This window comes from Lacerta agilis, chromosome 3, assembly GCF_009819535.1.
Source record: "Lacerta agilis isolate rLacAgi1 chromosome 3, rLacAgi1.pri, whole genome shotgun sequence".
Lineage (NCBI taxonomy): Eukaryota > Metazoa > Chordata > Lepidosauria > Squamata > Lacertidae > Lacerta > Lacerta agilis.
Window position 1 is genome coordinate 60,670,486 of NC_046314.1, and position 27,309 is coordinate 60,697,794.

The 27,309-nt window shown below is 43.1% G+C and overlaps 1 protein-coding gene across 4 annotated transcripts in view; it reads left to right on the forward strand.

Moving 5' to 3' along the window:
• Positions 1-763: 763 nt before the first annotated feature.
• PHACTR2 (phosphatase and actin regulator 2) overlaps positions 764-27,309 on the forward strand; it is an 89,705-nt gene continuing 63,159 nt past the window's right edge. For 2 of the 4 annotated variants that reach the window (XM_033143921.1, XM_033143917.1), the window contains exons 1-2: positions 764-930; positions 26,038-26,121. In XM_033143921.1, coding sequence (XP_032999812.1) covers positions 825-930; positions 26,038-26,121 — 190 coding nt within the window. In that variant the 5' untranslated portion in view covers positions 764-824. Of the gene's footprint in view, positions 931-22,100; positions 22,171-26,037; positions 26,122-27,309 lie in introns of those variants that run through there. The other 2 variants (XM_033143918.1, XM_033143919.1) reach the window with 2 other exon arrangements.

Genomic DNA, 27,309 nt, shown 5'->3' on the forward strand with positions numbered 1-27,309 from the left:
TGCATAATGTGCATGTGTGTGATATCATGTACAGGACAATCTTAACACGTGGGTTGCCCATTCCTTCTTCTTTTGGAAGTGGTTTCAGCTTAGGAAGTTTATCGCATTTAAGGTTCAGACCTTTCCTAAAATGTATTGCAACTCAGTCTGGATTCCTAACTACAAAACACACGCATTCCCCTTCAAAAAGGAAGCGACCATTTCCCAAGCAGTAAAATATCTCTGTGTGCAAATGTCAACCGAGCTGTGTGGTGAGCTTGCTTGCAATCCCCGGCAGTGCCCTACCAATGTGTAGCTCAGGAGGGAGCAGGCAATGCGCTCTCCTCTCCCCGTTTTTGACAGGCCATTCTCCGGGGGAAGCTGCAGCTGCAGCTTTATCAGGTGGCTCCTGGTCGTCCACGCCCTGCGAGGTAAGCCTTTGCCAAACGGCCGCTTGCCTTTGTTCCTGCAGAGCCAGTGGCCCTGAAGAAAGCCAGGCGGCGGGCGAGCAGGACCAGCCTCTGCAGAGCCAGCGCAAACTGGCTGTGAGGAGAACCGAGAGTCGGTGGGCGGGTCCTTCCTGTCAAAACTTTTTCGCTCGCCTTTCGCCACCTCAGGCAGGGCTTTGTCGGGCTGTGGCTGCGTTGGCTTCGGAGGTGCCAGTGCCACACCTACGGCGGAAGAAGGCGCCCGTTTCCTCTCAGAGACCACTTGAAACGGGGAGAGAGAGAAGAAAAGTGGCGGGCAGGCAAGCTCGTCCCTTCTCGGTCGCCGTCGCGGGAATGGAGGAGAACAAGGCGAGCCCTCCTCGGGCAGAAGCGCCTTCTCCCTCGTCCCGCTGGTGGATGCTCCCCGGCGAGACCGGCTCCAGGGGCCGCGCCCAGAGCGACGTCTCCTCTTTCTGCACGCTGCGAAAGAGCCACCTGCAGCGGGGCGCGCTCTCCGGCTCAGGTAAGGGAGAGGGGCGCGGCGCAGGCGGCACCTGGCGCCTGCGTGGTCTTCGCCAAGAAGAGCTGCCACCTTTATCCCGCCACCTACCCACCCCACCCTCTTTCTCGGCAGCCCTTTAACAGGCAGGAATTCTGCAGGAGAAGCTTCCCCCAAACCACTGCAGCTGCTTTGCGAAATGGCTTGCTGGGGAAGCTGGGGAAGCTTCACCTGCTGAATGCAAGTCGGTCACCAAGCCTAGATCCAGGATCAGGCTGCACTGTAAGCCACTAGGAGTTCTCTCCAAGCAACTTTTTTTTGCCTGTGTGAGTAAGATAAACATATATGTGAAAATTAAAAAAATGTTCAGCTGAATATGTGCAGTATTGTATAAGGTTATGGAGGGATTTTCTGTGTGTGTGTGTGTGTGTGTGTGTGTGTGTGTAGGGGGTCCTATATGAGTCCCACTTCACACCTCCCTTTCCTGCAGGAAACCTTAGCCTTTGATAGTTGCATGGCAGGCAGGAATTCAAGAAGCACCAAGTCACTCTGTAGTTGAGAGGTAGTTATGGGAAAGAGATTCTCCCACTGAACTTCTGCCTGTCACAAGGCAGCTGCCAGCATGATGTTGGATCTAGAGAGGTAAGCCTCATGGGATCTACAGTTTTACCCTTCTGGTAGGATGTCAAGATTCCTTAATGCAAACTTGGCCTTGAACTGACTGACCTCCCTGTTAATTTAAAACTAGAGTACCTAGTTCCAGCATGCTTTTGTAGATGAACTGATATTTGGCTAGTGATAACGAGCATGAAGAAATGCAGTAGTGGTTGTTCCAGACTAGCACTGAGAATGATTATGTCATATTTTCTGGCTTGGCTTGGTTTAAATCTCAGTCCTTTGGCAAGTGATGGGTTTTCTCTGGTAGTTAGTATGCCAGACTCTGACCATTAAAGAAACTGACATGACAAAAGACTTATTTTCCTCTTAGTAAAATGGTCATAATAGTAGCCTACTTCAAAAGACTTTCTAGATCATAGCTGTGGCCTTCCAGCCATTGCTGGACTCCCAACTCTTGTCATGTGATCCCATTTGCCATGCTGGGTTGGGGCTGATGTGAGCTGAAGTCCAACAATATCTAAAGATCTACAGATTTCCCAGCCCTGCTCCAGGTTGTACAGCATTTTGTTACATTAGGAGAACTAAATATTGTTATGTTATATACCGTAGTACTTTTCATGTACAGAGAGCATTGGAACTTGAGCTTTGGCAGGGGCAGCCAGCTCATAAGGCAAGGTGAGGCAACTTCCTTTAGGTGGTAGGGTCCACAGGTGTAGTGCATGGCAGTCTTCTCTATATGTTGTAAGTCAGTTTGTAAAGCAAAGGGTTGTTTTCAGTAATTTTTGGGTGTAGCATGTGGTCACCGTGAGGGACTTAGGCCATTGTGTGGGCCTAGCAGGTGCTCAACCATTCCAACAGCCAACACTTGATTTAATAATGGGTTTGCCATGATGGATACTGCTGCTTGACGTTTCAAGAAAATACCTGTTTCAAATCTGCTGCATGCCCATTCCATTTGGCACAACAAATGAGTTCTGTGTCAACTTTTTCCAAAGTATGAACTTCAACCCTCTGTTCAACCAGAGCTTTTTTCAGGGGGAACTCACAGAAACCCAGTTCTGGGTGCCATTGCCATTCTAAGAGAACGAGGGAAGTGTTCATGGTGAGTTCTGGCACCTCTTTTTCTGGGAAAAAAAATAGCACTGTGTTCAACCATTTTATGAATTTCAACCCTATCTTCAGTTGTAAGGCTTGAAAACTTCCAACATGGCCTGGGCTTTGGGCTGTTAGTCATAAGAACAAGCATCTCTCATGTAGCAAGCATTTGGGTAAATGGCTAGGAGGTATGGGCCATATTTGCAATTTAAAAAAAAGGTTAATAGCAGTCTTAGGGCCATACCCATATCAGTGCTGGGAGAAGTTAATTCTTTTCTCTTGTGCCATTTTTCCATGTCTTTGAATCTGCTATTTTTCATGCAAGTCCAATATGAGTACAATAGGGAGTTAAGCAAACTGCTTTACCCACTACTGCAGTCTCAGTCTGATTCCCCTGCCCCATAGCTATTCACACACCCCTCTTTTTTCAAAAGAGATAGTGTCTGTAGTTCTCTCACATAACATAAAATTTTGCCCTCAGCGTAAGCTTTTGAAAAGACTGGTTTTCATACCTGGATTCTCAGAGCATGGGCATCAGCTTGAGAAATAACAGACTGTATTTGGTTACTGCACAGTCTAAAAGCTTTTTGAATAGTAAGAAGGTGCAGTATGTTGTTGTTTCCAGGTTTGTCGATTTACATCAAGACTTGACTGAAGAGCATTGCTTGGAGGACTTGCATTGTTCAAGGCTCAGACAATCTCTATATAGGGAATGCACTTTGCACTTGACATATTTCAGGACCTGAATGAATCTGCATATTGTTTATATAACATCTATAGTCTGTTCCAGGAGCATGGGTTTAATTCAGAGTTGTAGGGGACCTTCATTTTCTCACAGACTTTGAGGGCCTTTAGGTTCACCCAAATATCGATGAATTTGAAGTATAACTTATTATTATTTTTATTTCTTGAATCCTGTCCTTTCTCATACAGACTCCAGGGTGGCTAACAGCATCTTAACAAAGAACAGAATTAAAAACATAAACTAAAACCCACTGTAGCAGCAGCAGTAAGAACAAAACAATCAAAGATACAATTCAGTAAATCGGGTCCTCCATTAAAAGAGGGCACGTGTTGCGGTGCGACCTGCAACCCGACCCAGTGTTGTGGGGGTAATTGGAAATCAAGGCCACAACCCCTGATAGGTCGGTCCTGGGTTGCTGGGGTGAAATCTGGCCAATGGGGTGTCGTAAAATGCAGCAACGCGGGACCTGTTTAAGTCCATACGAGGCTGCTGAGCTTCCTCTTTGGGGCCTAACGCATCGGAACACCCACCCACCACTCCCTATATTTAGGGCTTGCGTTGACCTTGCTATGCCGTCATGTGTCATCTGTCGTTGGGACAGGGGCACAGTAGGAATTTTCCCCACTTGGCTGATTGGCTGGTGCCATTTGGGTTTCGCCTGCCACGTAGCAACTAGTCACAACTTGTAAGTTGCGGATAGGCTCTGGTTCAGGTGACAGGCGTGGCACGTGATGTGGCCATGCCTATGGAAATGCAGGATATTCCGGTACAGGAATCCAGGGACTCAATGGTTTGTCGGTCCCCGAAAGGGGTCCAGCCAGTGGCCGAGTCCCGGGGACATCAGAACGGCTGTTTGGTGAACCTTCCATCAGCTGTCCCTGGTGTTCATCCTTGTCTGTCCTACGAACGTGGCTCTGGGACAGGGCTGCCTGCAAGGGTGCAGGGAGATAGTCGAACCAGAACCTAGGCAACCACTCACTTGGTTGTAATCAATAAAGTTGTGGCCTAAATTCTGCCAAAAACTAAACCAAATATCTGAGTCATGTGTGAATTTATTTTGGGGAAGGTTAAAGGTCTAAACATGCAATATAGTTTTCAATAGTCACTCTTAATATGTCCCAGGCTTGCAAAAATAAACAGGGTTTAAGTTGACATCTGAACAAAAGAAGTTGAGGGACAGCTGGATCAGCAGAGGGAGAGAGTTCAGTAGGCAGGGGACCACCAGAGCAAAATATAGCAGATCTCTAGGCTATGTTCTCTGGGCTTCTGCTGCAGAACGCAAAACTTGTGTTGCCTGGTACTGTTGAAAGGTGATCCTTCAATTTATGCAGAGATTAATGGTGTTGATATTTATTGAGGCTGGAACCAGATATTCTAGGCTATCTGTTACATTTTTCCTGTGCTAGCCTTTCATGAAGTGTTGAAATTCCCATAAACCAATTCTATGAAGGGCTATTGTGGATAATAGCTCTGCAACACAGAGACTTATTCTGGGCTGGAATTGGGGAACTGAATACTTGAGGGCCAAGGGCCTGTAGTTTCAAACAGAATATTAGTTTCAAAAGCACAGGAATGAGAAGGCGGTCCTTGCTGTTCTAATTATTAGACAGTGTTTTATGGACCTCTGTGGTACTTTCAACTGCTTTGTGAGAGAAATGTGATCTGCTTTGCAACCTGACATTAAAGTATTGGGGAAATATATGTGAATGTACCCATACATTGTCTGTATTGGTATACATTGCAAAAGTGGAGAACCTGTGGCACACCAGATGTTTTTGGCCTCTAAGTTCTATTGGCCCCAGCCAGCATGGCCAATGGTCATGGATGATAAAAGTTATAGTACAGTGGCAGCCGGAGAGGCAGAACTTCCCCATCACTGATACTGAAAACATCAATTGCTACAGGAAGAAGTTAATGAGAATATTCTAGTTAGAGACACTGTGCATTCTAAAGAGCAGTTTTGGCAACGGTTCACAAAATCCATCTGTTATTCCATACGATCCACACATCTCTAAACAGATTGTTTAATATGCTGATAGTAACAATTTCCTGCCATCTCTTTTGTTCAGTTCTTTTATGCTATAGACCTGATGAGGCAGACTAGTCTGCTTTGTGGTTTGCTTTATATTGATGTTGTCTGTATTGTCTCCGGTGCAAAAAGGTAAAGGAAGACAGAAATATTATGCATACATTCATTAGAATAAGTTCCACAATGAAAGCAATGGGACTTCCCTGCAAAAACAGGGCTAGAGCTGGCTGGGGCTGAGAGGAGTCACAGTCCAGCAACATCTAGAGGGGAAATAAATTAATTAACTGTGTCTTATTCACTGGCTTTCAGCCTTGAGATGCCTATTTAAGGACTGGTGCCACAGATCCTTCTCCCAAGGCCCTGCGGGACCCTGAATGCTGTCTGTGCAAGGAGAGGAGAGATGGGGGAGGCCAGCAAATTCATCAGCATGTCTCTATCTGGGAACCCTGTTGACCTTGAGCCCTGTGACTTTTCTTCATGGCCATGAAGCTGTAGCTTATTGCCACTCCATCTTCCTTTTGAGTTTTTGGTTTTTTTTGTTGCTAAGTTGCTACTGTGGGCATAGAAGCCAACTCCTAGGAGCCAAGGTCCCTTCCGCTCCCCCAATAAAATATTTGAGGAGGCCAGGCCCCACAAGTTTATGGGAATTACCATTCAAATGGTGTTCGTGTGTTGGGGGTCATGACACCCAAGGTTTGCTGTAGCTTACACCAATTTATTATTGTAACACTGCACCATGGTTTAGTGATATGTTTGTCCTGGGCCTTATTCAAATGCCCCACCTTCTTAAGTTTATAATCATCAGGGTGCCTTGAACTAAGTATGTACCAAACTTCAGCTTTCTAGGTTATGATAACCCTGATAATTTTCATACTCCTATGAGATCCATCAACACCAAGAAGCTTCATCTACATGATGCCTTATAAATGCATGCATTTTGTGTGTTAAACAATATTCTATGCAAACTGAAGAGGAAAATCTGTCATTGAACTTTTTCCTGTCTCTTCATAGATGCAATTTTCTAATAGATACCCAGATTATGTTTGTAATTTCCTGTTTCTGACTGAAATAGAGAAATGCAGAAAGCATTGCTTTCAAAATAGATGCTAATATTCTCTCTTGGGTTTTAATCTCCACTATTTGGGGGATTTAATTTATTTGTCAGGGCTGTAATTCACTGTCATATGCCAAGGTGGCATTAATATTTCACTTTAATTTCTAACTTAGATTCCAGAGCAGCTAAAAAGGAAACAGAGTGAAATAATGAAAAGTTTACAACTGAGAATTTATTGTCTCCATGGCAACAATGAGGTTGTCTCAAATGCCCACCTGCCCAAAACAATGAGCAGTGATACAGTGCATCTCACTGTCATGGTTGGACCATCATCTGGTGAAGTTTGGATAGGTGGTAGCAATACCTCTCCAAAAGGGTGGTGGACCCACTTGGATGGTCCACCCTCAGTGCCTGATGGATTCCAGAATGCAGAGATGAATGACAATCCTGTTGAAGCTCTGATCCTATCCAAGTCATGATCAGGGGTGGAATTCAATGTTAAGCTCTTACAAACATTCCATATGCGCAAGCATATCAGCTTGCCAGACAGAATGACACCCACCCACCCCGGTCCTCTTCACCCATGCACTGTGCTGGTGGTACTCACAACACCCCCTGCAGCCTTTTTTATTCTGCAAAATGTTTCATATTTTTCAGTTATAAGAAATCTAGTTTTGGTCACAAGCTTATATTTCAATATAAAAAACGTGTGTACACACACACACACACACACACCATCTTTTGTCCAAGACTGCTTTGTAAAGGCTGTCACTTATTCCCAGCCATTAGAGAAATGGTGGTTTATGAATCTAATGTTGATCTTGCTTGTATATTGAATATTTTTCTGTACAGCTACATAGGAAAGCTGCTGTGCAGAGTTGACTCACTAGATGGGGTGTTTGCCATACGGATAGGCAAATGTTATTCTCCATAATATCAAAAGCCTGTTTAAAAGTCTTTAATTTCTCAGGAGAAGAAGTGCTTTCTAACCAAAGTGTATATTTCTAAAATATGTGATATAACAACAATTTTAAGTGCATCCAAATGTAGGCTACAAAATGACTTGCATCTTGTAATATTTAGGCTGCACTTTTGTGTGTTCTTGACAGTAAGTCCCATTGAACTTAATGGTGGTATTACTTCTTAGGAATAAGGCTTTCTGGTAGGTTTTGCTTTACATTCCTAGCCATTTTCCAAACCATTTTTTTTTGATGTGGTAAAAATAATCTGAAGTAGTCTTTGAATGCTTCTCATCTACCCAAAAGGTCTTGTGAATATTTCAGTGTATGACTGCTTTGCAATGTAATGCTTTTATGGAAAATCTTTCAAAAGTAGGTTTGGCCAGAACATGGTGAATTTTGCTCTGGGATGCATGCTGGGAAAACTCAGAAGCTCAGTTCAGCATAACTGGAACCACACAAGGTCAACTCCCATTGAAAATTGCTTTGTTAGAAATGGTCATGTGAACTGGAACATTGAACTTACTGTGAAGTATCCTTCTCTATACTATATGGAGGGCATCCTGGACTAGGATCTCTTACCCTGCACTCCAGTAGGCAGGGCCAAAACTTAAATCTTTGTGCCCTTCCTATGTGGAAGAGAGGCCCCTCCCAGTTTGGGTACATACCATAGCTTATGCTGTAATAAAATACACAACAAAAACTAACTAAAAACTTTGAGCAACACCCCCCTCCCCATACACCTTACCTAGAAGGGTAGATTGCTCTCTAGCCACTCTAGGGAAAGAATAGTTACAGAAAATGCATGGACAGGCAGATGGCTCTGGAGAATATATGTTCAAGCAGAGAGCCCCCCCCCCCGTTCGCCGCAACTGGGGGGGGGAAGCAATGACAACCTCTCAGTGTATGGCCAATGCCTCCCCCCAAAACCCCTTTAACGGGGAACCCTGGTATCACCGCCGCAAGGGGGGTGTGGGTCACCGCCTCACGCACACCCCCATTTAGGAAGATAGACTAAAGGATTCCGCCCAAGGCCTGAAACCGCCAAAGTTGTGACGTTTTGCTATGGGAAAGGCAAAACCTGACAATGCAGGAAAATTCCTTTCCGGCCCTTCAACAGTGGCCTTGATATAGAAGAAGAAGAAGAAGAGGAGGAGGAGGAGGAGTTTGGACTTGATATCCCGCCTTTCACTCCCCTTAAGGAGTCTCAAAGTGGCTAACATTCTCCTTTCCCTTCCTCCCCCACAACAAACACTCTGTGAGGTGAGTGAGGCTGAGAGACTTCAAAGAAGTGTGACTAGCTCAAGGTCACCCAGCAGCTGCATGTGGAGGAGCAGGGAAGTGAACCCGGTTCACCAGATTACGAGTCCACCGCTCTTAACCACTACACCATACTGGCTCTATATAGCAGTGCCTGCGTACATGTGGAGAAGAGGTTAACCTGCAAAATAAGACTTAACTGAGGGAGTGGAGGGTGGGAGAAGCTCTGAAGCAGACTGTCGCTTCACAGGTAAGCTACACCTTCTATTGTGTGGGCAGGGCGGTCCCTCCCCTTACCTGGCCAATCCCCTGGCAACGCCTCTCCAGGCGGGATTGGGCGGTTGACTAAGGTAGGCGGAGACCCCAGGTATCCAGCATGGGGAGGATGAAGCCGGCCCAAACTACCAGGCGCCGCACTGGGATCCAGGGGACTGCATGCAACCACGCAAAAGTCACCCCCCATTTGATGTGGGGAGCGGTCATTCTCCTGCAGCAGTAGATGACAAGGATGTACAGTACATTAGCAGTTCCCAGATGTGTGTGTCCCTTGCTGCTATCTCTGAGGATACCAAGGAAGAGATATTTAGCTTGTAGTGCTCAATAAAGGTTGGCACTGGTGAAGAGGTGTGAGCAGATGCTCTGGCTGAAAGCATTAATATGGGCCTTTAAAAATAATATTTCACACTTTCTGTTTTTTGGCTGTTGGGCTTCTCATCCCCATATTTTGCTACCACAGCACCAGTGAATAATGCAGATTCAACCCATTGTTTTGTTAAAGTGAGGTATAATGGAAAGCTTGTATCTCAAAAATAATTTTTAAAATTGGCCTGAGCACATGCCCACATGGATCTCAGGGAGGGTGGGAATTGGGGAAGTACTAATTGAGGGGAAGGGACAACAATGCAGGGCATTACCCGCTAGTTTGGATGGGAAGCGTTAAGATAAAGTTGAATTGAAAGTGGTTGTGTGTAGATGAACATGCATGAAAGAGCATGTGGGGAAACTGGCTATGTGCAACCCACAAATGTATTAACAATCTGGTGTGTACACAACTCAAGCTTCTTAACAAGTACTTGTCTAATTCATTTGCAGAATCAGAGGTGAAGAGATGACCCATGGATAATGGGTGGGGGTGCAGAAAAAAGTTGCTGAGGGAAAACTCCATGCCCCCTGGGTGTCTGTGTCACCATTTTTTGGTGACTTGCTGGGGAGGATAAGTGCTCACCCTCCATGTCTGCCCAATGATGTGGGGTCGGTTGAATGTCTGGGAGACAGCCCAGGGATGCAGCTGAAACTGCTGTCACCTTTGGGACTTTGGTATAGTGACAAGTGTCTTTAGCCCTGTGGGAGCCAGTCACTGAGAGGGAACACCTGTTGCATCTCTGCTTCTGTTTGAAATCTCAGATGATTTCTAAGTGCTGGGCTTTCAGTTCTCTTACCAGAGGGAACCATGTTGAATATATTTTCCTGAATAGCTCCAGAAAGGAAGAAAATGAAGGACAGAAAAGTTAAGATAAAGGTTTTGCTGAGCCCTTGACACCCTGCACACCAGAGCTAGGCAGGACTGGTGCTGGTAGGAGCCTCTCTCCCACATAGGAAGGTTATACAGCTTTAAGTGTTGGACATACCCTCTGGAGTGGGTGAGAAGAGATCCCAGTTTAGGATGATCTCCATTGCTGTAGGAAAATGTCTGCCCACAAATGGCCACCACATATTGAATTCATATTTGAAGTAAGGCTCTACTGGTCATAGGAAGTCAGAACACTGGTCTGTCTAGCTTAGCATTATCTACACTAATTGTCAGTGACTTTCCAGGAATTAAGAATTTTCCAGCCTACCTGAAGATGCCAAGGATTAAACCTTAGGCATACAAGACACAATAAATGCTGAGCTACCACTCATTTATTTATCTGGACTAGTGAAATGATGATACCCATTGCTGTGATTTGTGTAGAAAATGTCCATAAAAACAAAACAAAAAAGTGTGGCGTTGGCTGTAAAAACCAATTTTCTATTAATATTGCTTCAAAAGAACACACATGTACAAAATAAGTTTCTAGCCATTTTGGTCGTGAAGATATGTTGGAAAGTGCGTGGGAAGTGACTGGTAAAATGTCAGCAGTTAGTGCATAGACGCCACTGAGCATTATCACTTGCTATTATGCTTGTCAATGCTGCACTTGTTTTGAAGCCATTAAAAACTGATTGCCTGAATATGTAAGCTGCAGAATAAATTTGGTAGTAGTTAATTAACTCTAGCAGGCACATGGCTGCTTAGAAACCAAATCAAGGTTTCCAGCATCTTAGTCTGTGAGATCAGACAATGACCTCACTGCATAGAGAGCTAGTGATTCACAGACTGTGAACACTGATGTCATCCTACCAGTCATTAACTATTATTATGTAGTGTTATTGGCTCGAAAACATACCAAATGAATTAAATGTGCATATATTAGGCTGGCACATGTTTAGAAATGCGTATGTTGATATAAAATATTATTTAAATATGTATTTTCATGCAGATTAAAAATGTGCATATTAATACAGAAATTGGACAGCGCTGTCTCATGCAGGAACACACGCAAAATTGACACAAACTGGAAATAGACTGATACATCTATTCCTAGATGAATATATGAAAGATTGTTTTGCCACAAGTTTTCTGTTAACAGCAATAAGGTTTTAGTATTCTAGGGAGATGTATCTAAAGCTGTAATCCTGTGTGTATTTTCCCTGGAGGAAGCCTCGTAAGATACATGTGTAAGATCACAACTGCGCATCTCCTTTCTATGTAACTTCAGATAACAATGGTCATGTGGACAGCATGACTAAGCCACTACTGGCACATGGAGGACTGTGATGAGTGCCAGAGGTCACGGAAATGTCGTTTACCTTCCCGCCGATGTGGTACCTATTTATCTACTTGTACTGGCATGCTTTCGAACTGCTAGGCTGACAGAAGCTGGGACCAAGCAATGGGAGCTCACCCTGTCGTGGGGATTTGAACTGCTGACCTTCCGATCAGCAAGCCCAGAAGGCTCAGTGGTTTAGATCACAGCGCCAGCTTGGGTCAGTTGTTGAGTTATGTTTGGAAACTTTGTCGCCATATGTTGTGAGAAGCCTTGACTGCATTTTCTTCAAAAGTGTAGTCATTTCTACTTTATGTTTCATGCTTCTTCCTTGATAGAATGACATCTCTCATCCAAGCACTGACTGACTATCAGACCTGCTTACATTCAGCAGAGGTGCTGTATCAGGTAAAGGTAAAGGTAAAGGTAAGGGACCCCTGGATGGTTAAGTCCAGTCAAAGGCTACTATGGGGTTGCGGTGCTCATCTCACTTTCAGGCCGAGGGAGCCGGTGTTTGTCCACAGACAGTTTTCTGGGTCATGGGGCCAGCAGAACTAAACCGCTACTGGTGCACGGAGGACTGTGATGAGTGCCAGAGCGCACGGAAATGCCATTTACCTTCCCGCCGCAGCAGTACCTATTTATCTACTTGCACTGGCATGCTTTCAAACTGCTAGGTTGGCAGGAGCTGGGACAGAGCAACGGGAGCTCACCCCATCATGGGGATTTGAACCGCCGACCTTCCGATCAGCAAGCCTAGGAGCAGGGACATCTTAGCCAATGAGGCTACTGGCGCAAGGTGCCACGGCGCCAAGGCCTAAGGAGGGCGCCTGTACCCTCCAGCCCCACTGGCAGCGCCACTCTCGCCAACCTCTTTTTATGAATTCATTTTATGAATTCTTGAAAGATCTTCCTATTTGGCCTGTTTTTTTCTGCCGGAGGTTTGGATAACATTGGCATGAAGTGATAGAAAGAAGAGTTTAGTCTAGTTTTTCAGCTGAATGAATATTGCTGACACTTGACTTTGATTCCTTGTCTTTTTCATATCTTTAAATTTTAATGCTTTTTTGCTGTTAATTATATTTACGTAATGTTGATGGGAAAGAACAAAACTTCAAATAATTTGAGTAAAAATAGTTAAAATTGCCGTGATATTTTTGGGTTAATGTTTACAGTTTTTCCACTAGCATTATAAGCCCCCCAAAAGATCTATCCTGTGTTCTTTTTAAATGCTTTATATAATCTTAAATTCATCTCGTATTGTCCCTCTTGGCATTTTCAGGAGTTGAGCCTTCCTAAGGTTTCTAATTTTGCTCCTTAAAGACATGTGCTGAAAAGTGTATCTTGGGTATAAATTAAATAAGTTGTATCACTCCCCCCACCTCATTTGGTGCCTTAATATAAACTTGAGTGTTACAGTGATAATTACAGCATCTTCAATTGCACACCAAACAAGCACTTTAAGTGCAAGTGCTAATGTGATGCTATTGTGAAGAGGAAAGAAAAGTAATACAGTGGATTATTTTAAAGCCTGATTACTACCCTAGGAACACGTCATCCAAACAGCATTGATTTGTGTTCCTTGACAGGAATAGACAGCCTCCTGTGATATCCTGTGAAAGGGTGACCAGGTGAAAGAAAACGCACAATAAACTGGATGCTTTGTAACTTCTAGGGAGGTGGGGAAATGCCTCCAATTCTTCCATAATGTATATGGTTGCTCTGTGTTTTGCATCATTGCCAAGGGCTTCAAGTAATAATAGTACCTGAATTGCAGCTTGCTGTTGAGTTAATCACAATTTTGGAATACTTAACCGAGGCAGCAGTAGTCACATAGTACTGCCTAACAGAGTGTTACCCCCTAATGGTACAATGACACAGTGGGCTATAGAAATGACTCAGAGGCCCGAGTGCCAGCTTTTACATTGCCAACACTTATTCCTTCAGCAAATGAGGCTTCATTTTGTGGCCTCACCTGGCCATACTGTGTTGTGGGCTTTATTAAAGTTGAAGCCTTTGGCATCGTCAATTATAACCTTCTTGAGCTGTACCTGTTTTTCTAGTTTTTTCATAAGTGTTTCCCCGCCCTCTCTCTCTCTGTAGAAAATTCACTGCAAATATCTTCTAAACTGCAGCATATTATTCAGTTAGCCTCTCAAATAAGTATTTTTTTTGTTTATTACCTACTTTTCATCGTATGATCCCAGGGCGGGTTACAGCATTAAAAACAACATTAAAAACAATCTATAACAACCCACAACCTTATAAAGTGACGAGGAAGGACAGCAGTACAGCAGTACCATGTTTTTCTACCAAAAACCTACATTGGCTCCCAGTACGTTTCCGAGCACAATTCAAAGTTTTTAAAGCCCTAAACGGCCTTGGCCCAGTATACCTGAAGGAGCGTCTCCATCCCCACCATTCAGCCTGGACACTGAGATCCAGCTCCAAGGGTCTTCTGGCGGTTCCCTCACTGCGAGAAGTGAGGTTACAGGAAACCAGGCAGAGGGTCTTCTCAGTAGTGGCGCACGCCCTGTGGAACGCCCTTCCATCAGATGTCAAGGAAATAAACAACTCTCTGACTTTTAGAAGACATCTGAAGGCAGCCCTGTTTAGGGAAGTTTTTTATGTTTGATGTTTTATCATGTTTTAATATTCTGTTGGGAGTGCCCAGAGTGGCTGGGGAAACCCAGCCAGATGGGTGGGATAAATTAATAATAATAATAATAATAATAATAATAATAATAATAACCAGGACACTGGGTTGCTTCTGCAGTTGTCGCCTGGCCCTTTAAGACTGGGGACCAAGCCATACTTCTGCTTGTCCCATTCTTTGAAAGCACGAGTTTGAGAGGTTTTCCGTTTGTACTATTCTTTCTAGCCATGGGTTAGAGTGGTTTTTCATTTGCCCTGCAGCTTTCCCCCGAAAACCCGCTGTCTGCCATTGAACTGGAGCAAACGTCAATACACAGATTGATATTTGTTCCTTCAGATTCAGCAGTAAACAGTGGGTTTTCTTAGGGGAAAGCATTGGGGAAAGCGGCCGTGTGGATGAGCCTAGGCAAGTTGCCATAATGGTACTGGAGCTCTCTACATTAGGTACGTTTTCCATCTTAAAGAATGAAAAGGGACAGCGGTCATGGATCAGTGCTTACTATGACAGAATCACAGCTCAATGATGTGTTTCACATGTGTGGTGAGCCAGTGTGGTGTAGCCAGTGTGGTGTAGTGGTTAAGAGCGGTAGACTCGTTATCTGGGGAACCAGGTTCGTGTCTCCACTCCTCCACATGCAGCTGGTGGGTGACCTTGGGCTAGTCACACTTCTCTGAAGTCTCTCAGCCCCACTCACCTCACAGAGTGTTTGTTGTGGGGGAGGAAGGGAAAGGAGAATGTTAGCCGCTTTGAGACTCCTTCGGGTAGTGAAAAGCGGGATATCAAATCCAAACTCTTCTTCTTCTTCCCTAAAAAGATAATAAGAGTGGACATAAGGGAATTGCAGATGTGCGGTAACTAACTGTTCTCATGACTAAATAGTGATGCACTCCTCTGGGGCTTGGGAAACTGATCGTTGCTGTGGCTTGGAAGAGGTACTGCTGCTGTTTAATTGTTTAATTGCTTTAGGTCCACATAGGCATAGCTGTCAACTTTTCCCTTTTTTTAAGGGAAATTCCCTTATTCCGAATAGGATTCCTTGCAAGAAAAGGGAAATGTTGACAGCTATGCATATAGGGTCTCAATAAAATAATTGCTAGTGGAGGTGTGAACTCTTCTCTTAACTCACAGGGTGGTCTTATATCCTACTTTTGCAGAGAAGAGTCTTCTATTTGAAGGGTTTTTCCAGACCAAGCCTAGAGTAAATATAAGAAACCAAAGGAAAGGAGAACAGAGCCTTGAAGTTGCCCATCGGCAGTTGCACTGATCATGGTCTTCCCCACTATGATGAGATGGATTGTTTTGCTATTTAAATAATTTATAAATTTGTATCTCATACCCTCCAACAAACCTCAGAAAATAGGGACGTTCTATTGATGTAGAATAGAATGTCCTTATTTGCTAAGGAATGTATAAATTTGGATATTTAAATTTTATGTGGCCCTGTCCCCTTCCCGTTCTCTGTTTTGACACATTTCCTTTCTCTTGGTAACCCTGTGAACTCATTATTCACCTTCACAATAAACTTCATTCTTTTTCTTTCCTCCTGTATCTTTGAGGCATAATACTGACCTTTCCCATCACTGACTTATGGATACCATGAGAAGTTTGGAATGTGCATTTTAAAGAAAAATAAAATATTTCCTGGAGTACTGTAACTTCCATGTGATTGTGAAAATTATATTGGCGACCAACAGGCAATTTTAAAGAAACTTGGGGAAAACATGTATTTTGTTTAACCGAAAAGCTGAAAATGAAAGAATAGCTCTCACAAGATGTTTGCATTTTCTTTTTGCGTGTAGGTGGAAAATGATACAATATAGTCAAGAAGTGTTCATTACCAAGTTTTCCTTTTTAAAAAATATTATTCCCTGAATCAGTATGTGCTTTGTGTACACAAAGTAGTAAGACACTGATGTTTATCTTCCTAAAATAATAATAATAATAATAATAAATATTGCCTGTAGGCTTGTTCTGTTAGATAACATAGTTTTAGTGAAGCTGTGATTTAAAAAGAAGTTGTCCTCCCCCCCCCCCATGACTACCCTGGGCTTCTTAAGGAAGAAGGGTACAATATAAATAAAATAAAATAAATGAAGTTTCAGCAGCTTGACTTGCTAAGAAACCTGGCCATTGCATACCCTCCAACATCTTGGGACAGCAAATTGGGACACACACACACACTCCATGCACCATGCCGCTGCTGCCCATCCCCAAACCACCACCTTACCTTCTCTGGCTCATGCCATGGCAACCTGAGGCTATGGCAGCCACACGGGGACACCCTGGGTGGGTGTGCGAGTGCCAACATTGGGCCTTTTCCTCTCCCTCCCAGGGGCTGAAAGTTGTAGTAGAAAGAAGGGTGTCGTGTTAGTGGGGTAGGGAAGGAGCTCTCGTGCCTCCTTCCCAATCCCGCTGCCACAGCAAGAGCTCTTCCACGTCCCTTGTCTGCATGCTGTGCAAAATTAGGGTGCCCTGGGACAAAGGCATAACCTTCAAAGGAATTGTGAACGTCCTGCTTAAAATGGGGTACTTGGAAGGTATACAATTGTGTCCTTTTTCTGGCATTGCTATGACATGGCTGGGATCCATGTGTCTGTTTGGGTACTGACACACACTTATGGTTTATTAAGATTTAATAGTAGCATTCAATCTAGCTGGCAATGCCTACAGCAACATTTTAAACATTTAACCACCATACCTTATTCTCTCCCCCACGATATCAGATCCCGAGAGCAGGGGTTCCCAGACTGTGGACCGTGGACCACCACTGGTCCATGAGCTTCATTCGGGTGGTCTGCAGTCTTTTAAATTCAATTAAAAGGCAAACGGCATCTAGCACAGCACATTTCAATTGCTACAACAGGCAGAAAAACAATTAAGTCACCCATCAAGACTCTCAACAATCTTCAAATGGTCAGGCGGGGTGTGTGGGTCAGGGATGGGAAACACTGCCCTAGAGACCGAATCTGTTCTGATTGAATCCATCATGAACACAGCCGCAACAGTGGACTTAACTTCAGAACTGCAAATGAATGAAATTAAAATCCCAAACATAGTTATCTGGGAGTAAGCTCCACTGACTGACGCGAGACTTAATACCAGGTAAATATGTAGGGATGTGCTGCAAGACTGCATTCCTCTGTTCATTTACTCCCCAGATAATTCCATTGAACTTTACAGGACTTACATGCATAATATTGAGCTGTAAGTAAATATCTGGCATTCTGCAGGATGTTTCTCACCAGATGTATTAAAGACTGACAAGTTTAAGGAGTTTGGCTCTGGGTAAGTGGAGGAGCTGGAGAGAACCTGAAAGAAATCCCAGTCCTTGCTTAATCATTTCTTGGCATTCTCTCATACTACTGAAGATGTATGTGCTTCTGGACTCATCATTCATTCATTCATTCATTCATTCAAGAAAGCCTTTTTTATTAGTGGATATGCACCACCACCCATCTGCCAAATAAGGCAAAAGAAGAAAGCAGAGCCTCCTAAATCATGAATTTTTGTTGGATTTTGCCTGAAGGCTGTTCGCTTTAAGGATAATCATGAAATTAATTCGTCTGCGCCACTTTGAAAGACCGGTTAAGTATATAATAGCATAAAGTCATATAACTATAATAGCACATTGTATCTACAAGTTCACTTTGCGTAATACAAATAACATTTAACTACCAATCAGCTTGAACTAAATAATTAGAAACCTCCACAATCTATCAATATTATTTTAAATTATGTCTATATTTTTTCTTTTAAAATAATAATAAAAGGAACTAGTGTTGTGAAACAGAGCTGGGCTGGATTCAGAGGTGTGCTGTTGGGAGAAATTCTGGGAAACTGCTATGCTGGTGCTAGGAGATGACACGTGGCATTGTGCAAGAGGGGTGCGATGCTTTGTGGAAACAGAGGTACATATCTGGATTTTAGTCATAAAATTGTAGAGTTGGAAGGGACCTCTTCTTGCACTAAGTCAGAAAAAGACCATCTACATGTGGAAGAGGCATGTGTGGTGTAGTGGTTAAAAGCGGTAGACTCGTAATCCGGTGAACCAGGTTCGCGTCTCCGCTTCTCCACATGCAGCTGCTGGGTGACCTTGGGCTAGTCACACTTCTCTGAAGTCTCTCAGCCCCACTCACCTCACAGAGTGTTTGCTGTGGGGGAGGAAGGGAAAGGAGAATGTTAGCCGCTTTGAGACTCCTTCGGGTAGTGATAAAGCAGGATATCAAATCCAAACTCTCTTCTTCTTCTTCTTCTTCTTCTTCTTCTTCTTCTTCTTCTTCTTCTTCTTCTTCTTCTTCCCTAAAAAGATAATAAGAGTGGACATAAGGGAATTGCAGATGTGCAGTAACTAACTGTTCTTGTGACTAAATAGTGATGCACTCCTCTGGGGCTTGGGAAACTGATCGTTGCTGTGGCTTGGAAGAGGTACTGCTGCTGTTTAATTGTTTAATTGCTTTAGGTCCACATAGGCATAGCTGTCAACTTTCCCCCTTTTTTAAGGGAAATTCCCTTCTTCCGAATAGGATTCCTCGCAAGAAAAGGGAAATGTTGACAGCTATGCACATAGGGTCTCAATAAAATAATTGCTAGTGGTGTGTCCTCCTCCTCCTCCCCCTCCTCCTCCTCCTTCTGTACCTCCAATCTACTGTATGCTCTTTCCTCCCCCCCCATATATTCTATTAATTTAAACATTTCTGCCACCTTCCAAGACTTTCAAGTCTCGTCACTTCTTTGCAATTGGAAACTTGGCTTCAGTCAATTTATTCCAGACAATTTCTCTGTCATCTGGCTTTCTTTCCTTTCTCTTCTATATATCCACACACACACACACCAACCATTGCCACCCTCAAATAACTAAGGGAACTGGTGGGATGGTATATTGGATAACTTAAACTAATGGGGTATTTTATGCTTTTTCAAAATCTTTTGATCTTCAGCCATTTCCAATAGCTATATATATGAGATCTTCATTCTTGCATTGCTTACACTAACAACTATCATTACTGTAGTGATGCATTCTTCCTATATGTTATAGCATCAGATGCCACTGATATTTTAAAATTTTGTAAAAATGATCTCCTAGATGCAGCTTCTCTTACCTATTTTTAAATACCATTTTCTTTCTGTAGGATAGGAACAGGAGCTAAAATGACAACAGTAGTCTCTTCCCAAAACTGTGCTCTCAAACCATGACAAATAAGGCATTGCTCTCAAGTTTATATTCTGACCGATAACATTTCTTAGTCAGGAAAAACTTGTTTAGCTGTTCTTATTGCATTGCAGCAGTGAAGACGGAAACCTGATGCTGTAAAGCTCTGGCTTCAGTGTAACTGCTGGAATTGGCAGCTCTAAATAAAAGTGACATTGGAAATGGCATAGTCCGAAGATACATAATGCTAGAAATTAAAGAATATCTGCACTGCAAACAGAAATCAAATTTCAGAATAGGAGCAAGAGAGCAAATCTTGCAGGGGCTCGTGATCTCTTTTGGCAGCAGCTGAGAATACATTAATTTAGTTAATTTGATAGAAACATTGTATGGTTTTCCAACAAGCACATTTACTTATAGAATTGGAAAGAGGAAGTAAATAAGCTAGAATGTGGTGGTCCAGCCTGCTGTACTTGCAAGCAATGTGGTTGTCCAGTGGTGGGTATGTTTTCTGGATAAAGTCCTTTAGAATCATAGAGTTGTAGAGTTGGAAGGGACCCTGAGGATCATCTAGTCCAACCCTCTGCAATACAGGAATATGTGGCTGTACCATACAGGGATCGAACCTGCAACCTTGGAATTATCAGCACCATGCTCTAACCAACTGAGCTTTACTCCTAATGGGAATTAATAAAAAGTGTTGGTCACATTCTCAAATTACAGGTAGGTAGCCGTGTTGGTCTGCCATAGTCAAAACAAAATAAAAAATAAAAAATCCTTCCAGTAGCACCTTAGAGACCAACTAAGTTTGTCCTTGGTATGAGCTTTCATGTGCATGCACACTTCTTCAGATACACTGAAACGGAAGTCACCAGACCCTTAAATATAGTGATGGAGTGGGGAGGGGTATTACTCAGAAGGGTGGTGGGAATGGGTGATCAGCTGATAGGTGTGGAAAACCTGTTGATGACTCTTAACTACTGCAATTGGTCTTCCAGGGAAAGGCAAGGGGTGAGATGGCTAAAGATAGCTTTGTCATGTATAATGAGATCTCAAATTAGTTAGTTCACGGTGCACCCCCCTGCTTGTGCCTGACATGTGCTGGGATTATCTCTGACACACACACTAAGGCTTTCTGTGCCCACCGCAATGATTGTCAATCATCATGGCTCAGAGCAAAGCCAGATCACACAGGCAGACTCAGAGCATGTGCAAAGTTCCAGGTGTGCCAAGCTTCTTGGTAACATGGGTTTTGGACCCTAACAGATTTATAATAAAGCATTGTTCTCAGCGAGCTTCTTTCTGCTGCAGAGTTCAAGACTAATGCAAAGACCGATCATTCCCTGGTTCATAAGAAAAGGTTCTCAAAGTATATGGCAACATTGGTTGTACACTGCCTGCTGAACTCCACAACTATCCAAAATCTCAAGCTGGAGATAGAGAATGATGCTTTAATAGCATGGCCAGCCTGCCCATGAGGCAAGAGTGAAGAAGCTGCCTCAGACAGCAGAACCACAATGGGGTGCCACTGCCGCAGGTGCCCCACCTGCCACCACCGCAGAGGTGAGAAGAGCAGTGGCATATTCGGGCGAGATCTTGTGAAAGCCGCATGAAATCCTACGAAATGTCATGGGGCTCTGTGTAAGATCTTGTCGTTGCTTCTCTCCTATCCACTGAGGGTCTCCTCCTGCCCCACTGGAGAAGTGAAGAGAAATTGCTGTCACTTCTCCCATGCAGGAGGGGCACTGCTGGAACCTAGAAGCTGCTGCGTGACCCTGGTAAGCAAGGCTTTGTGGAGAGGCAGGGAGGCAGTGGCAGGGGGAGATGAAACAGGACAGGCCACCCTGTTTAATAGTAATTGGTACAATGAGTGTGCTTGTTTGGAATACTTATTATGAGAGATGAGGTTGCAGAATATATTTAAAGGAGGAAGACCAGAGACTAGCCTTTGTTATCAGTAGTTTTAATAACTGCAAGACTGTTCTAGGGAGCAAATAAAATAAAAGGATTTTTCATGCATTGTTCATTTAAATCTAACAACTGTGTGCGTAGGAAGAACAGAAACAGGTTAGCAACCACCATATCACCACAATAGTGGAATGTGTAAACCAGCCTTCATGTTGATAAAGAACAAGTGTGAAGCTTGGCAGGGGGACAACGACAGCATAGATACTATTCTGCATCTATGCCGTCAAATTACCAGTTCTGATGATTTTGTGTCACTTCCTGTAGGCTTCTGAATGGTATGGAATATGACTCTTAAGCCTAAGCAATAAACTTGTACATGCACACATGGAAACATACACACTGAAAATTAGCATGAGCATTGTAGCTATGCATGTCAACTAAAAAGGGGCAAGGTCATAAATGCATATAAAAAGCTTAATGATATTGACTTTTCAAATTCTTTTCCTAATTATCCCTAGCATAGAATTTGTCTTTTCCCCCCCATCACTGCTGTTTTAGGAAAGTGAGTTAAAACTCTCTCAGAACTGTATGGACAATACTATCAAGTTTGGGGTGGGTGGGGTGGGTGGGAATCTTGTGTCGTTGTGATGGCTTTGAGTCCTCCCCACTCCTTTCCCCAAAGTGAATACCTTGGCAAAGTTAGCTGTATCTTTGATAGGCTTGCATAATCTGCTTGTAATGGAGCTTAATGGCTGTTTTGTCATCCTTAAAGATATAAATTTCTGTGGTGATGTCTGCAGTAGTCAGTGCATGTACTGGCTGCCAGCAAGGGCTAATAATCAGAGATGGGCAGGGCGCTTTGTTAGAGGGAGGGGTGGGGGAAGGAGATGAGCATTAGCTGTTTTTCTGGCTTTGCGAAGAAAGAAGAAATGGATACTACTGGTAAGTGAAACTAATCAGACGTTAATGCTTGGCTGAACTACAGTACTGTATTAATTTGTGTCTTCTCTCTGTGCTGCTGTCAGATGCTTGCTTTTCCTGCCTACAATGCTGGTATTCTTTAAATTCACCTTTTAAACCCTTCCCCCCCCCCTCTTATCACAGACCTAGTGATATGCAATATGCAGCCGCATGTTTACTCAGAAGTAAATCCCACTGAGTTGAATAGTAAGTGTACTTAGAATGGTAGGGGTAGGGAGGGGAGGCAGAATAGAATTCATGTACGGTAATTATCAAATACCTTTTAGCGGCGGGAATAACTTGAATATCCATTCACTCTAAAAAGAGAAACACTGTGTCTGTATGCACACATGGTTATTCAATTTTAAATGTATACCGGTAGTTGCTGTTCTAATTTAGGAATAATGTGCACTTTAATCTCTTTTTGATGGCTTGACTTTATAACATGTGGTTTCGTATTAAAATAGCACATCTAAGGAGTTGAAGGGGAAGTTCAAAATGAGAATTGAAAAGGCTGGGAAGCAGCCTACTTCCATTTAAATTTCTAAGTACTGTAGTGCTTAGACAAGGATGGTTCTTGTATTGTTTTCAATATGTTTGCTAGCCTCTTGGCAAACTTTTTTTTTTTTATTCTACTAAGCAAAAGAGATATGTCCCTTCTAGGTCATCTTTCTTGGTTTCCAGCTAGCCAGAGTGGGAACCAGCCCATTTATTCACCTGCGCAGAATTCCTGGTGAGATACACCTACCAGGCAATTTGTTGAGTACAAAGCTATGATTGCCCATTTGAGCTATGCAGATCTGGTGCACCCATGTTATATTTACTTTCCCTACTGAGGCTACAATCCTAACCCCACTTAGCTGAGAGTAAGCCCAATTAAATGAAGTGGGACTTATTTCAGAGTAGACATGCTTAGGCTCATAGCTCAATCCTACACATGTTCAATCTGAAGTACCGGTAAGTTCCTCTTTATTCAATGGCCCTTACTCTCTAGTAAGTGTGTTCAGGACTTTGGATTTAAATTCTGTTCCTATTGCACTGCATACACACTTTCAAGAGTTAAGACCATAATTATGGTTTCATTTACATTTTATCAACAGAGCGAGGGAACCTCTCATACTAGCACAAACTTTAAAACAAACTTGTTAGGTCTGTGGAACAAGCCAGCTGACATAACTGAGGTCCATTAAGATGCAGGAATTTAACACAATGACATGACTGATATTCCATGACTAGGCAAAATTCCGGTTTCATGTCAGACATACCTCAGCATAGGCAAGCGAATGAAACAGGCAGAATTGCTCGTTTCTCCTAGTTAAAAAAATTATCTCACTACTACAGATTGTTGAAACCCTGTCAAAAGATGTCACTTTAATCCTAAACTATATGGCACTGTCCACTCCATACAGTGTAGCTATACGAGCATTTATGAGACTAAAAATAAATATGACTCAATTTTTTTGTGGGGGGGAGGGGGCGGAGGGAGAACAGAAGCTGATGTTTGAAAACCATAGAAACCATTTCTTCTTTGTTGTTCTTATTCTTTCTCTGAGGATAGCTTTAGGTCCTAAATTATCCTTTGTTTGGTTTAGGGGCATCGTTTCTATTTCTTTTTCTATTTCACAAGGATATTGCTGTCTGGCTTGCTTTAATTAACTAGTATTGAAATGCTCCAAGCAGCTGATAGCAACATCAATTGTTGTTTTCTTACGTTGTCCCTTGTGTTTTGAAACAGCGTATCAGGATGGTGAACTAGGAATTTGTTTACCAAGGAAAAGAAAGAAGCTAAGAAATCCTATAATACATTTTTCTCTGAAATTACAATATGAGATATTGCCTACAAAGGACAAACCAAACCAGCTTCCTTTTGTCAGAGAACTCTTCCTCAGTATGTCTTGTAGAGATCTTGGTACTAAATGAGATTTGTTGGTGAAATGTGCCCATTCTTTTGATCCAGTTAATTCTTCCAGTACAGTCATACCTCGGGTTGCGAACGCTTTGGGTTGCGTACTCTGCAAACCCGAAAGTAAAGATCGCTGCGCATGTGCAGAAGCGTCCTGTGCAGTTCGCGCATGCGCAAAATGGACACTCGGGTTGTGTACTTTTTGGGGTGCAAACGGCACCCCAGAACGGATCAGGTACGTAACCCAAGGTACCACTGTATGTTATATTTGTGTGAATCACCCATTGCCCTAGTTGGCTGCTTTTGTTCTACTAAACAGCGGTCAATTGAGAATTAGGATTCAGAAGCTCAGAAGCTCTCCAGTGATATCAGCCTGCCTCAGTTGACAGACTCTTGCAGCGACTTCTAGTACTTCCTGCCTTGGCCGACATGTAACGCATGTTTCAGTTTGTTGTTGTTCAGTCGTTCAGTCGTGTCCGACTCTTCGTGACCCCATGGACCAGAGTACGCCAGGCACGCCTATCCTTCACTGCCTCTCGCAGTTTGGCCAAACTCATGTTAGTAGCTTCAAGAACACTGTCCAACCATCTCATCGTCTGTCGTCCCCTTCTCCTTGTGCCCTCCATCTTTCCCAACATCAGGGTCTTTTCTAGGGATTCTTCTCTTCTCATGAGGTGGCCAAAGTACTGGAGCCTCAACTTCAGGATCTGTCCTTCTAGTGAGTACTCAGGGCTGATTTCTTTGAGAATGGATAGGTTTGATCTTCTTGCAGTCCATGGGACTCTCAAGAGTCTCCTCCAGCACCATAATTCAAAAGCATCAATTCTACGGCGATCAGCCTTCTTTATGGTCCAGCTCTCACTTCCGTACATTACTACTGGGAAAACCATAGCTTTAACTATACGGACTTTTGTCGGCAAGGTGATGTCTTTGCTTTTTAAGATGCTGTCTAGGTTTGTCATTGCTTTTCTCCCAAGAAGCAGGCGTCTTCTGATTTCGTGACTGCTGTCACCATCTGCAGTGATCATGGAACCATCTGCAGTGATCATGTTTCAGTTTAGTACTACTTAATCCACACCATTGTGACTATATCCAATTTAGACTAAAACAAGAAGCCAGTTAATGAGAAAATTGGCATCTGTGACCAGGCCCATTGTTGGATCATTGCCTGGTCCTGTGGAGGCACCACCACACATTGTAACACCCATCAAAGTTCATCTGTGCTTTTAAATTGAAGAGTGATATTTAGTACCCAGAATAAAGTACTTTGGCATTTAAACGTTATTTGGGCTGGACTCATCAGTTAGCCGCACACTGGCCTTGTTTGCATGTAACACTAAGCCATGTAACACTAAACCAAACCATGGCTTAGTGTTATGTGTGAACTGGGTCACTACTGTGAGATAGAAATTCTATAGCATCTGTGTTTTTACAGCATCAGTGGCACAGGGATGAAATGCCATATAAAAATAAGGGAAAGCTAAAGTAATGGTGAAAATATTGTGCTGCAACTTTCGGAGCCTGCCACCCACACACCCTATGGTGACGTTGCAGAGCTTTATTTTTCATTTGCAGTAATATAACGTCACTGCTTTTGGAGGACCAAATATATCTGTTCTACAGCCTGCATAGCTAACAACAATTAGCAATCAAACTGGGTGACAAATTTATTCTTGTAGCCAAACAATTAAAAAGAAAAGAATTATAAATATTCTCATGGAAAACATTGCAGCACATCCACATGTACACGTTTCATCACAGGATAAAGCAAGAGATAAGCATTAACAGATGTGAAAAGAAGTTGGGTCTAATTGAGAGTTGAAATACAGACAATGTGGTCTAACAGTATGAAAATGACTCCTGGCAGATGTGGGGTGGCTGCTGAAAATGGCGTCCCTGTTTCACGTGCTTCCATCTCTCCCTGTAACGTGTAGTTTCGCTTGCAGGCATATCACTGCCCCTGCTCCATGCCATTTGCAGCTGCTGGCAGAGGGAACGAGAGAGCACACAATGTGACAATATCACAAGAGGTAAGTGAATCTGCACATTACAGGAAGAAGGGTGACAATGTGACATTTCCCACAGCCTCCCTGCCCTGAGGAATCATTCTGTCAATCTCCTCATTCTTTCCAGGCTGGCTAGGCACCTAATCTGCCACACAACATAACAACCAGGTTCAGTTTACCTTGTCATTTTGAGCCTTCACATCTGTCTCAGTCCTTCTATTCCTCCAAATATATAATCTGTGTGTGTGTGTGTGTGTGTGTGTGTGTGTGTGTGTAGTGATCAAATGAACTAACATATGCATGTAAGCAAGAGAAAGCACCATTTGGGAGGAAGGTGGGATATCAATTCAATAAATAAGATAAATTAAATTAAATTAAATTAAATTAAATTAAATTAAATTAAATTAAATTAAATTAAAAAGGCCTTCTGTAACAAATCACCTTCCCAATGTCTGCATAGTAATGTTTTGGAAACTCTGTTCTGAGTTGTCAGGTTAACACACACTTCAGTTGTTTTTCCAACTAAACTGTAAACGAGAGAGAGAGAGAGAGAGAAATCAGTCTGGCTACATACCTGACATATCTTTCTGAATAGCTACTATTTTTGGCATAGAACTAGACAGTCCTGCACACAGCTGCTGGATCTGGCTATTTAGTGCTAGAAATAGCAATTTAGGTATATCAGCATTGGTGAGTCAGGCTTTTGTTATCAAAATTGTCCTCGAATCAGACCATGAATCAGCTGAAGGATAATTGGTAAGCAGAATCCAACCTCCAGTTTTAACCTATTACTGGACATAACGGTTCCCAAACTGCTTTGCCATGAAAACCCACAGATGGAACTCTGCTTCTGCATGGGATCTCCCAGCCAATCCAACTTCTGATCTGGTCTGGAATCCTCTTTCCCTCCATTACCTTCTTCTGACACTGTCTTACCCCCGCTTACTGGTACCTAGTGATGCAGCTCCTGCCCCCAAAGAGCCACAGGTGAGCCTCAACCCACTGGGCAAAATTCACTGTTCAGGTTGCCCAGAAGTCCCTAATGAAATAATCTGTGCACATTTTTACTGTTTTGACAACCTCACTCCACCTGTAAGTTGAGCTGCAACTGGTTTGCTTCATGTCTATGTCCTAGCCAGAAAATGCCCTTTCTCTTGTGGTTAGGGAGCAATTGTATGTAATTGTGTTGTATGTTCTTCTAAAAGGCTTTAC